Source organism: Pundamilia nyererei, unplaced genomic scaffold (assembly GCF_000239375.1).
Source record: "Pundamilia nyererei isolate P.nyererei 1_Seehausen unplaced genomic scaffold, PunNye1.0 scaffold00011, whole genome shotgun sequence".
In the NCBI taxonomy this organism is placed as follows: domain Eukaryota; kingdom Metazoa; phylum Chordata; class Actinopteri; order Cichliformes; family Cichlidae; genus Pundamilia; species Pundamilia nyererei.
The window spans coordinates 4,334,448-4,346,683 of record NW_005187412.1 but is presented as its reverse complement, the minus strand read 5'-3'; the positions used below and the strand labels follow the sequence as shown (position 1 = coordinate 4,346,683).

The 12,236-nt window shown below is 41.2% G+C and overlaps 2 protein-coding genes across 3 annotated transcripts in view; one reads left to right on the top strand and one right to left on the bottom strand.

The window, feature by feature from the left end:
* mettl15 (methyltransferase 15, mitochondrial 12S rRNA N4-cytidine) overlaps positions 1-11,798 on the bottom strand; it is a 63,226-nt gene extending 51,428 nt beyond the window's left edge. The window contains exons 1-2 of the mRNA XM_005724262.1: positions 11,736-11,798; positions 9,576-9,827 (exon numbers count right to left, since the gene is read on the bottom strand). Of these exons, the coding sequence (XP_005724319.1) occupies positions 9,576-9,812 (237 nt within the window). The 5' untranslated portion in view covers positions 9,813-9,827; positions 11,736-11,798. The remainder of the gene's footprint in view (positions 1-9,575; positions 9,828-11,735) is intronic.
* Positions 11,751-12,236, top strand: part of kif18a (kinesin family member 18A) — a 36,534-nt gene continuing 36,048 nt past the window's right edge. For both annotated transcript variants that reach the window (XM_005724264.1, XM_005724263.1), the window contains exon 1: positions 11,751-11,888. In XM_005724264.1, coding sequence (XP_005724321.1) covers positions 11,827-11,888 — 62 coding nt within the window. In that variant the 5' untranslated portion in view covers positions 11,751-11,826. The remainder of the gene's footprint in view (positions 11,889-12,236) is intronic.

Genomic DNA, 12,236 nt, shown 5'->3' with positions numbered 1-12,236 from the left:
GTTCATGCCCTATCGGCCCCCCTGGCTAAACTTTGCTAGATCCGCCCCTGCACAGTTACCAGCCGTCAGCTACGTAGAAAAGGATCCTGGTGTAGAAAGTAATATTAAATAAATTCTAACAACAGATTATCAAGGTTAAACGTGCTGCTGTTGTTCAGCCGCTGGTTTCCTCTTTCCGGCGCAAATAGGGCAATAAACAAACAAGAGAGATGGACTCGCGACAGAAAAGTCGATCAGCTGATCATTAAGCAGTTTCACGATTGAAGTAGCAGCAGGAGAGGGAGGGAGAGAGAAGAGGCAGTCGCTCCATATATCGGTTGTTAAGCTTAACGCGGGAATGCTTTACAAACATTCAGAGACGAACTTACACACTTGCTTTACTTCTCTCTGGGATAACTTCATCGGAGATGAAATGCCGGTTTGCTAGCGAGGCTACAAATACACACAGCCGCTCTATCACGTGACGCATACTGCTGCGACGTGCTACGGTTATGAGCAGAGTTACGCCATGTCGCAAGTTTTGTGAGGTGCTTTTTTGATATTTAATGGATCGGATTACATTTTTTATTTCTCTCCGATATCCGATCCAGTAATTTACGTCAGTATTGGACCGATACCGATACGTAATATCGGATCGGTCCATCTCTAATATAGGGATGCTGCGATTCACTACAACTGGCTGTGGTGCCAGTGTAAATACATTTCCTTCGGGTACACATCAGCAAAAGGTGAGGGGAAAGCATAACTGGCCTCTAAAGCATTAAATTTAGAAATTGCCCAATGTCAAGAGGACAGGGCGAGACTTGTGGGACTTGATGTTCGAACTGATGCAGTAGTCCTCAGAAATGCCTTCCTACAAATATTTGAAATGTGCTCGCTGTTGTGTTCATTAAGTAGGTATTTTTAAAACTGTGGAGGTAGATGTGGCGGGGAAGTTGTGTGAGCATAAGTGGGAAACCTCTGCTACTGGTTTAGATCTGTAGTGTCATGTAGTGTGGAGCGGACATGGTCTTCCCTGCCAAATTAGTCAGGGAACAGGGTTTGCGAGGAGTAGGAGCACTCCAGCTGAGAACAACAGCACTTCATCTGGATGCTGTGGGAATATAGATAATGTTAGTTACACAGATAAGGTCACTGCAACTGACTTTTATCAGAAAAGGCACAACAGTAGTTTAATAAAGCTCATTTAAATGCAGGAACACATGCAGAGGAAGATCAGTAAAGGAGTACACAAAGAAAGCCGATTTAAATCATCCTCAGTTTGAATAGGCCACATGACCTAGGCTAATAATACTAACAGAGGGGATTCTACAACTACTGTCTTAACTATCAGCTTTCAGGTGAAGAGTAGAATTACCCCATTTAGGGTTCAAAATAGTTTGTCCAAATTACAGGAATTATGTCTGCACATTTTGAAGCCCTTACAAAATAAAAACGACGGGAACAACTTCATTTAAGACAGATTCAAAAAAAAAAAAAATCACAGTCAACAAAGAAAAGATAAATGAGCTAACCAAAGGCAAGCTATAATAATAGATTATAGATTCATGCTGAACATATTTAAAAGAAAGACCATTCAGATAATGTACTTGGACCTCACACAAACACCATATGAAGATGTGTTGCAGGAATGAGTCATCTCAATCCAGCTGTCCACAGGGCATGTATCTGATTTGCATACCCACACTCACACACCAGGAACAAATGTAAATATTGCAATAAAACCTGCTATAATAGCTTCAATTCGACATGAAGGAGGGTTTCCAGTGTATTTTTGCCAAGTTTAACAACATTTGATTCGTGTGAGTTATAGAGTGTCAATAATTGTTATTAAAACTATATGCAAATACAACTCAGGAATTGATGTTGTAGCAGAGCACTCCCCTCCGATTTATGCTGCTGTTCTGCGATGTTACGTGTGCGTGAGTTGTTGGGAGATTTCTCTCACACACCTTCTGCCTCTCCCCTTTCCCTTCACCCACTTGTATCCACACATACATGCACACGCGCAGTTTAAATTGTCTTACCGTGGTAAAGCCAGTCAAATAATAATAAGGTCCAACAACTAGGAAAATTTTCACTTCGAAGGGAGTGTTCAAATTCAGGAGCATAGTGTGCCAAAAACTGTAAGATATGTTTTGTAAGCGATGCAGCAAAACTGGAAAAAAAAGAGCACTTAGATTTTGGAAGTTGGGAGGGGGAAGGTTTCATTAGTTAAGCTGTAACAGTGAGGCACACTAAAGAGTCTTCTTTATTTGTTTGTTTATTGTTGTTAAAGTGAACCGGCGGCTGAAGAATGTGTAAGATGAAAGGACGAAAACATGTCTACAGGACAGTGCGGTGCGGCACCCACAAAGGGGTTGTCTGCTCAGCAAGGCTGAACGATTTGGCGCTCTGTAGACTGAGGCACCCCATTTGGCTAATGAAGTCCCAGACTGTCTTCACACCACACCCCCACCCACCACTCCACTATGAAATGTTCTACTCATGAAAGTAATGAGGCAGGGAGGGAGAAAGACTCTTCTGGCCACTGATAACCTCAGACTAAACTTGCAACCTTACGAGACAAGGGCCTAATATCTGGCCGTCAATCAGCCCCAGCATCCCTGGCTGGAGTGTTTAATTACGAGGATCAATTATTTACCAGCCTCGTCTTTCACTACTCAGTGCTCCCAAAAAAGGAGTGTAAAGGAGAAAAAAAAGAAAAAAAGAACACCAGCATGACCCAGAAGACACTGTGGGAGCAAATTAAGTACAGATAAAATGGTAAGCTGACTTTGTTGTTGTTGTTTTTAAATGAATGACTAAATGGGCACAAGTGCTCGCAGATTAATACACACCCAACTATAGAAAGTGATAAGCTAAAAAAAAAAAAAAAAAAAGGACAAAACTGCAGGGATACTGATAAAATGAACTTCTGACTAAAGTCAAGCAATGTCTTGAGCTAACTACTAGTCAAAGTCTTTTATAAAATTAATGAACCTTTAATAATATGTTTTGCATGTCCCAACTGTGTTCTAAGGCTAGTTACAAAAACAGAACAAAATTAAAAAAAAAACAACATTTTCACCGTCTAACTTGTCTGACTTGGTGTACTTCATATTTATGTTGACTGCAACAGCAACTTCAATGGTTTTAACAAGATCATATTACCCCTTGCTTGTATGCTTGTGTTGACAACAGCAGTTCACCTTGACAATGGACTGGATATACTGGATATATTTAAAAAAGAGATCGAAAGAGAGATTTCATATTCGTTTTAAAGTAAACTGTACTCTCTGTACTGTGGATTTGTCCACATGGGGATTTCTCTTTTTCCCTAAGGAGGTCCAGAATTCATCTGCAAGACTTTAAACTAATTTAGCGAGACAAGATCATATTAGCCTCAACTATGCCCTTCTTTCCAAGCTGGTACACTCAGTACCTAGTAAAAAAAAAAAAAGGATTGTGATCTATCATTACCTTAAACTACAATAAAGTATATACAGATCAGCCACAGATAATTAAAAAACTACTAACAGGTGAGGTGTATTAATAGTGTTCATCATTATAAGAGTCCTTGCATTTTTGCAGATGTTTGTTTGGGCACATACAATCATGCTACTCCATGATGGGAACACCCCCTCCCCCAAGCATACCACAAAAACTGCACAGGACTTGATTTAAAGAACTCGACAAAGAACCCAGGATCCAAATTCAGATTGCGATCTGACTTAGCATCCAAGGGATGCTCTAAAACACATTCACTTAATGTGTTTTAGAGCATTCACTGCCAATGTCCCACTGCCAGACACCGCAAGATACCCCAAAGGTGCTGTGTCCATGCCCCAACAGATTGGAGGTGTTTTTGGCAGCAAGACTTGGGACATACACAGTATTAAGCAGGTAGTTATTATTCTTAAGGCTGCTCAGTGCAAATTCTAAATGCCATCTGGTTTAAAAATTATAAATTAAATTAAGTTAAATTAATGCTGTTAAATGTCATTTAACAGCTTGTTTTTAATCACACAGGGGCACGCTATATTTTTTTCTGTGTTCTGTTGTTCTTCAGGGGCGATCGTGGCCCAAGAGTTGGGAGTTCGCCTTGTAATCGGAAGGTTGCCGGTTCGAGCCCCGGCTTGGACAGTCTCAGTCGTTGTGTCCTTGGGCAAGACACTTCACCTGTTGCCTACTGGTGGTGGTCAGAGGGCCCGGTGGCGCCAGTGTCCGGCAGCCTCACCTCTGTCAGTGCGCCCCAGGGTGGCTGTGGCTACAATGTAGCTGCCATCACCAGTGTGTGAATGTGTGTGTGAATGGGTGGATGACTGGATGTGTAAAGCGCTTTGGGGTCCTTAGGGACTAGTAAAAGCACTATACAAATAAAGGCCATTTACCATTTTACCATTCATAAGAAACAGCTGGCAGTGTTTTGTGGTCACCTTTCCCAGAAAGGATTGCCTCTTCATGTGTCCGAATTCTAGCAAGCTCAATAACCCAAATAACAAAGTGAAAAACGCAGCACTCAACAAAGTCTGCAATGATTCAGCAACTTAACAGCCACAACACCTGTGGTTTGCCTGTTTTGTTGTATTTTTGTGCTACATTTCTATTGTCGTCATGAGTCTAGCCTAATCTGCGCTATTTATGGATCGCAAGCACCACATCGGTGGCCACCTGCTCTCTGCTCTTCTTTACAGTTACCCAGAATGGCTTAATGCACTTCTTTGGGACACTTAATCAAAGTTTTTTTATTGATTATTTTTACTTATTGCTGCTGCCTTGGATTTGTAAAGTTTTAGGAGTATTAGTACTACAGCCATGTTACAGCTGAACAGAAACTGTCAATAGGATGATAATTGTGTTAACCTAAACCCACCACCACCTAAATCCCAACACGTTTGATACAGTTTGATATTTGACCCTTGCTATAGATGACAAAAGAATAATGTTATGCGATTTAGAGTTATTTTGTTGTGAAATGGTGCTCAATATTTAATTGATTGCTGAAGGACTGATATTGAGGCAAGGTTAACATGGCCTCGTTAATTCCACAAGGGGGAGTGTGTTGAGGCTGACATCTAAGAGTAGGCAGCTCGTTTCTCCTCCTACAGCAGCTCAGGGTTTTTCTCCTGGACTCTCAGCTGATGGCTCATTAATCTATTCTAGAGGAGGGCCCCTACGCAAACAGATAGCCTGCGCAAGTGTACAACTCCATCCTTTTTAAACTTTTTTTAACCACGTGAAAGCACTGTAACAAAGAAAAGTTTAAAAATGAGTACATTTGTTTTAATTAAATAAAATACAACTCCATCTCTGTCTGCACACAGTGGAGTTGAGTCACTCCAGCTCTCATCGGCGTCTCATGAAAAATCTGAGCAGTTCATTCCCAACTCTTAGCTGCCAGAATCTCTATGATTGCAAATTCCCATGATAAACTCACTCAGCGCCGTCTCAGGAACAATACCGCAATCGCAGTTAGGGGTGTTCTTAGTGCCGAATTGTCGAGTCAGTTACACATTAAAAAAAAATAAACAAATCTGTGACTTTAAAGTAGGAAACACTAAGAAAACTGTACAAAAATGAAGTAAATAATTTAGCCTGTGACACCGCTACCTCTCTCTGTCTCTGTAGTCGGAAGATAACAGACTATGCCCCGCCCACTGCATCGGCAACATCAGATTGGTATACGTCCCGCGCAATAGCTTATCAGCAGAAAACAAAGCAACAGAAAAGAAACATATGCAGTAAGCTAACAGAAAAGCGTTTTGAAGGTAAAGATGCACATGACAAATATAATTCTCCATGCTGAAAGTTGCAATACTGCATTCTTATAACTTTCAGATCTTAGTAGAGGTAAGTACTCCGGAGGGTGCAGTAGGAGGAACAAGAGGAAGCTGAAGGCTAAACTTGAGCAGAAAAGCACGAGGGATGTTTCGAGTGGAAGGAAGAAAATCACTGGCCTCCACATCCCCCCCACCACTGTCAGTGATTTTGCCCTTCTTCTGGGCAGGTTAGGCATCAGCTGCAGAAAGTACATAATGGAAAAGGAGCGAAACCCGATAGTAACAGCACCTAGGTTCAGTTGACCTGTGCAGTTGTCTGTGATCCTGAGTCACATTTACAACCTGAGTCTGAAGTAGAGGAAAGTACAAGTGTTGTAAAATATTTCCTGTCTGGTTCCTGTAGTCCAAACCATCAGAACTTAATGAGCACCAATGATGATCAAGGTGCTGGAGAAACTAGTCTTAGCCCACCTGAGACCACAGGGAGACCCTCTGAAGTTAACAAATCAACATAATCTGGGAGTGGATGATGTAATCATCTATATTCTAGAGAGACTGCCCTTCCGTAGATATTAACAGCTGCACTGTGAGAATCATTGTCTTTGAATTTTCACATCCATTTAACATGATCCAGCTGCTGCTTCTCAGGGAGGAAATGGAAAAAGTCAGCAAGCAAGTGAACTTGTCCACCATCTCATGGATTACTGCCTGACAGACAGGTAGGTATGTGACACTGGACAGTGCTCTGTCTGATTTGGTGCTGTGCAGGAGCTCCATAAGGGACTGTGTTGTCTCCTACACCTCAGACTTTCAGTACAACTCCAGGTCATGTTATCTACAGAAACACTCTGATGATTCTGCAGTGGTTGGATGTATTAGTGAAGGGCAGGAGGAGTACAGAGCACTAGTGGGTGAATTTGACAGGATGTTGATGTGGTGGAGGAGTACAAGTACCTGGGCGTCCATGACAACAGGCTAAACTAGAAAACACAAATACAAATTCTGTATACAACAAGGGAATGAGCAGGCTCCAATTCAAATCAACTCAAATATGGGATAAATAAAGTACTTTATATCAGCTGACCATCGTGTCTAATTACGTCAGAAACATTATATGGGAGAAACAAAAACACTCAAAGAATATTGAACACAAATATCCCAGCCCTGCACCCCAAAGAGCCAGTTAACAGCCAAATCGGGAAACATACAGTCCCATTTTTTTGTTGCACTGAACCATGCACACACGGTGCATGGTTCAGTGCAAAGGTTTTTCTTAGCTTGCTGCATTCATAATGCAAATTAACATGGCATGGCATTGTTCAAATGTTTTGCTGGGTTGAGCCAATGATGTTGATTGGCGCCACTGGAAGTGATAAATAAAGTCAAGGAACTTGTGCGAATATAAAAACTTTTTAAAGTCAACTTTGGATAAAGTCATTAAACCTTTTAACCAGCTGTTATTAAATCTGACTGGTAGCTCCATATATGTAGTTAAAGTCATGGTCTCTATCTATTCAACTAGGTAGGGCCTTTAAAACATTGACCAAATAACTGACCAAAGCTAATACGAGCTAATAGCTAAGGCTAAGGCTATCGCTATAGCTTGCTGTCAGGCCATCTAGAGTACCCTACCTAACTTTAAATAAATACATAAAAAAAATACAACTGAAATCTTTAACCTAACAGTTAAAATGTTAACTTACGTTAACCGTTGGCTACATAGCCACAGCTTAACAATCTTGTTTTCCCTGGCCATCACATCCCTCAGATACATCACATACCATATTTCAGATTTCTCTGGTGAAAAAAAAATAAAAAAAAACAAATAACAGAATTAACATTTGTTAAAGGCCATTTTAATTTATCCTTAGTGTACACAAATAATCTACCTACTGAGATATTTCAGTCTATATCAAAGTGGAGGCCTGACACACCAATTTAAATATCCCTATAACAAAATAGTTAAAAAGGCAGAGAAAAGAAAATATCACCTTAGGTTTAGTCCTGTCCCAGCAAGCTATTTCACACAGACCTGCATTAAACCAAGGAAGAAAAGCCATCATATGGGGCTTTGAAGGCAATTCATGGTGAGATAGAGTGTTCTTCATTAAGCAAGGATACAATTTCAGACAAGAAATATGACAAACTATCAATCAAGACCCAACAAGCATGATGGCCATTTGTAAAACTGAGAAAATAGAGCGCAGGCTACCACTGCAAATTAGATACCTGCATACAGATTTACAGCCAGACGTCCTGTGTGGGAGGCAGCAGGGCACTGAAAGCCTCCATTTACACACTTCAGTTTAACTGCAGTATTTGCTCTGACACCCATCATCGTGTAAGTCCTCCATTCATACAAACTCTTCTTCAGCCAACAAGAGCAATTACATATTAGTGATTATTTTTATAAAGCCCATTTAATCTTTAATCGTTTGGACATTTGTCTGCAATTAAGGGCAGGTTTTCCTCCTCAAAGCAACTGATCTGTTACTGACAACACCACACGCCCACTACAAATTTAAGCACTTAAATGGCAGCTCTGTCAGAGCCATGTCAGAATTCACATTTGATTCCCTGACAAGTTATAGTTATATTTTTGTAGTTATGCAGTTATATTTAGCCCTGTAGATATATGAATACGAATGACTATGAGTCAGCACCACGATAAGGTTGTAACATTGCTGTAGATAAAGACCAAGTTCATTTGTAACACTATGTTCTCACATGAAAGAATACAAACATCTGCAGTGAAGGAACACTAAAGAAAGACTTCTGAAGGTAATCACACATCATTTCCACAGAACGTCACACCAAGTGAGGTCTACAGCACATACTGTACAAAAAAAATAAAATCTATCAAACTGTTTTTAATAGCATCTGATTGGCAAGCTGTCTTGGGACAGTTGGCACATGGGCGGGTAGCGGAGGAGTTTAGAGGTGCTAAAGTTCAGGCAGGAGCGATGCAGCACCCTGTGTCCTGCCAACAGACTTACAGTGGCGCAATTCCTGACTAAGTTGTTGACCCATGGCCCCCACCTGCCTTGACCATGCATTATCTGAGGGGTGGAGGGGGCCATTACTTTTGCCTCCTTTCCTGCCTGCCACGCCAGAAGGCTTTTGACTCATGCCCATCTGTCCTGGTAGTACATACATTAAGTGAAAGCCAAGATACTGCCACCCTGTCCAACTCATGAATGCCTTTATAACAACAAGTTGTTATGTAGTGTGTGAACAGAATTTTACCTTAGCAACAAACACCTTTGTGAAGAGGATGGTTAATCAGGAAACAGGTCATTTCAATCCTCAAATCACAATGAGAAGAGACCTTTTTGTAAACCTCAGTAGCCGACACAATGCACGCAACAGCCTGGCAATAACTTGCTTTCAAAAGCTCTGACACACATAAGAAAATCAAAATTTGGGGACATGAGAAACACCTCTCAGTATGAGTTTGCATGCCTATGCTATTACCACAGCAACCGAGGCAGACCGGATAACAATCCCTGAAAACACAAATATGATCTAATCACTTGCAAATATTGTCGGCAGTCAGTCTGGAGATTCAATTTAGTCCTGCGTCAGATTTGCCTACAGTCTGAGCACATTCCAGGGCCTTTTTAATATGGAAATACACCAGGTAAAAAGGTTCAATTGGAAATAATGTTAATAAACACAAGTAAAAAGTCAACCCACTGCTACCTGAATGCCCGCCTAAAGCCCTCATTTTGTCCGAATGAATATTTGACATATTTCTAAAAGAATGGTTAAACAAACAGACATGAACTTTATTAAGGACACCAAAAATTGTACCTGAGCTGGTTGAATGTCTAAGTATTGAAGCACCTCTTTCAACATGACAGGCGTGTGAGGAGGCTTTTCAGCTGAAACAGCAGACAGGTCTTCGGATCTGTCCTCGTGACCTGGACCAGAAGATGCACCAACGAAACAGGAGTTCAATCTCGGCCTTAGCCTTCTCCATGCTCTCCGCGCAGCCAGATGTGTTTTTTGCATCATTGGGTAAGAGCGGACAGTCATGTGGAAAATCATGATTGTTATAATGATCTGTGGAGAAGTAAATTAGCAAAGTTACATGATGAGAAGAAAGATGGAAGGTTAAGCTAATCAAGAGGAACTTGGTGTGTAGTACAATTTTAAAGTTGACACTCCATCATCATGAAGCTGTGCTCTGGAGAAGCTTATAGTATACTCCGGGGTTTATCCAGTTTAACAGCTGCACTGAGACCAAACAGGTGGGAACAGGAACAATACAAAACTATGAATTAAAAGCTATCTTACGTTACTTGGAAGAGGAAAACATTACAGTTCTAAATTCAAGGCAGATGCAAAAACTGTTGACTGACTAAACCTTTCCAATAACACGCTTCATTTTGAATATATTTAAAGATGTGGCCATGATTCTCAGTTCATGATTGCAGTAATATTGTGAAGCATTCTATACACGTCTATACATACTTTACAGCAGTGGTTCAGACACATGTGAATTCATGTGTGTGAAAAACCTGTATTCCATCTCACAGCAATATTTATTTTTATTGTCAATTGACGGCGCTTTTTTATCTTGTGGACCTAGGAAAACACCTATTATTGTTATTATTATTATTATTATTATTGCAATGAGCTTCATTAGCAGGCATCTAAACTACATGATGTTAGCACGAGTAAACTCCTCCAGGCAAATGACGTCCCCATTTCAGCTTCAGCCATAAGACATGAAGTTATCTCAATAGTTTCTATTTACAGTTTTTTCCTTTTTTATGTAGGTGGTAGGCCATTTGCTCTGCTGACACTTGCCTGCCGGGACTCTATTCTTCACCTCTCTTGTGCACTTTCTATTGCCTTGATTTGCTGACCCAGGTATTGAAACTCATCTATCTTCACTAACTCTGTCCCTTGCTGCTTCACTGTTACACCTGTTTCCCTCTCATTCACACACGTAATTTGTCTTGCTTCACCTGACTTTCATTCCTCTTTTCTCTAGACCATACCTCCACCTCTCCAGGCTCTCTTCCACCTGTTCCCTACTCTTACCATAGATCACAGCGTCATCTGCAAACATCATAGGCCATGGAGACTACTGCCTGACCTCATCTGTCAATCTGTCCATCACCACTGCAAACAAAAAGGGGCTTAGAGTTGATCCCTGATGTAATCCCACCCCTACCTTGAACCCATCTGTCATTCCTATCACACACCTCACTATTGTCTGTCTGTCCTCAGATGCCTGTGATTATTTTGTATTTTATAGCCTACAACTACAATAAGAGTTGTATTGTAGGGAAAGACTGATGCGGATATTATTGTGTAGTTTAATAATTAGGTCCTTTTTTCTCATGAATCCCCCCCCCACCCCCCCCCCACACACACACACACACACACACACACACACACACACCTACCTACCTCTTCTTGCTGTTTACTAAACGTTAGCTGCTATCCTTCAAGCTAGGAGTAGGAAGGTCGTACTAACTTATCTGTAGGTTGTTAGAGGTTAGCAGTTCCCTTAAACAAACATGTGCCATCGTTTATGGTGATATTTAGTAGCAACTCCCCACACAAAAACAGTATTTTGGTGTAAAGGTTAGCTATCTACCTAGCTAAAAACGCCTGAACATGTAGCAGATACAAAAAGGCATGCACGTGTTTGACGTGGCCATGACTGTAAAGCTATTATCTATTAAATTTTGAATGTTTAGCCCACCCTAATGCTCTGTAATACGTGTATACAGGCTATGATATCAGCAGAGGCTGGACATGTTACATCTAAATAAAGCGATGCAGAGGATACCGTTGCTATGCCACCATGTTGGATGACCGCGCTTCATACCTACAGAGACTGTCAATAAAATATACTGAAAAGGACCCGACGGTGTAGTCAGGTCCATTTAATCAAGTTTCACAAATGTTGAGCCAGACAACCGTGCTTATGCACAGAAAGCGGCAGTAGCTTACCGTAGCACACCACGGAGTAGCTCCACCTTCCGCAGCGTGCACTGTGCGTCACCACGGCCCGCCTAGTGACGCGCCCCTCTCGACCTATCAGATGCCACAGAGGAAGACGACAGCTTTTTTGAAAATATTGGCGGCGGTTGTGCTAGCGACAAGGTTAGCGAGTTTATTCACTTAATTCGAGCTACTTTTAAACCGAGCGTTTGATCTGAAAGTGTCGCCTTAGTAGGGATATGGACGATAGTCATTACTAACAAAAGGTAAGACCGAAGATTGCATCGGAGACGAAGTAATCAAAGCCATCTTACTGTTAGTGACTGTACTACAGCTAGCTAGATGGCAGGGGCTGGCCAGTCCTGCTGTATTTACGTTGGCAGGATTGTCATCACATTGTAACGTGTGCTCGACTTCGACTGTTTATTCCATTTAATAGTACTGAGCTAGCTGTACCTGAAAATTGCGTGTTAATACATGTTAGACAGCATTTGATTATATTATGCTGTT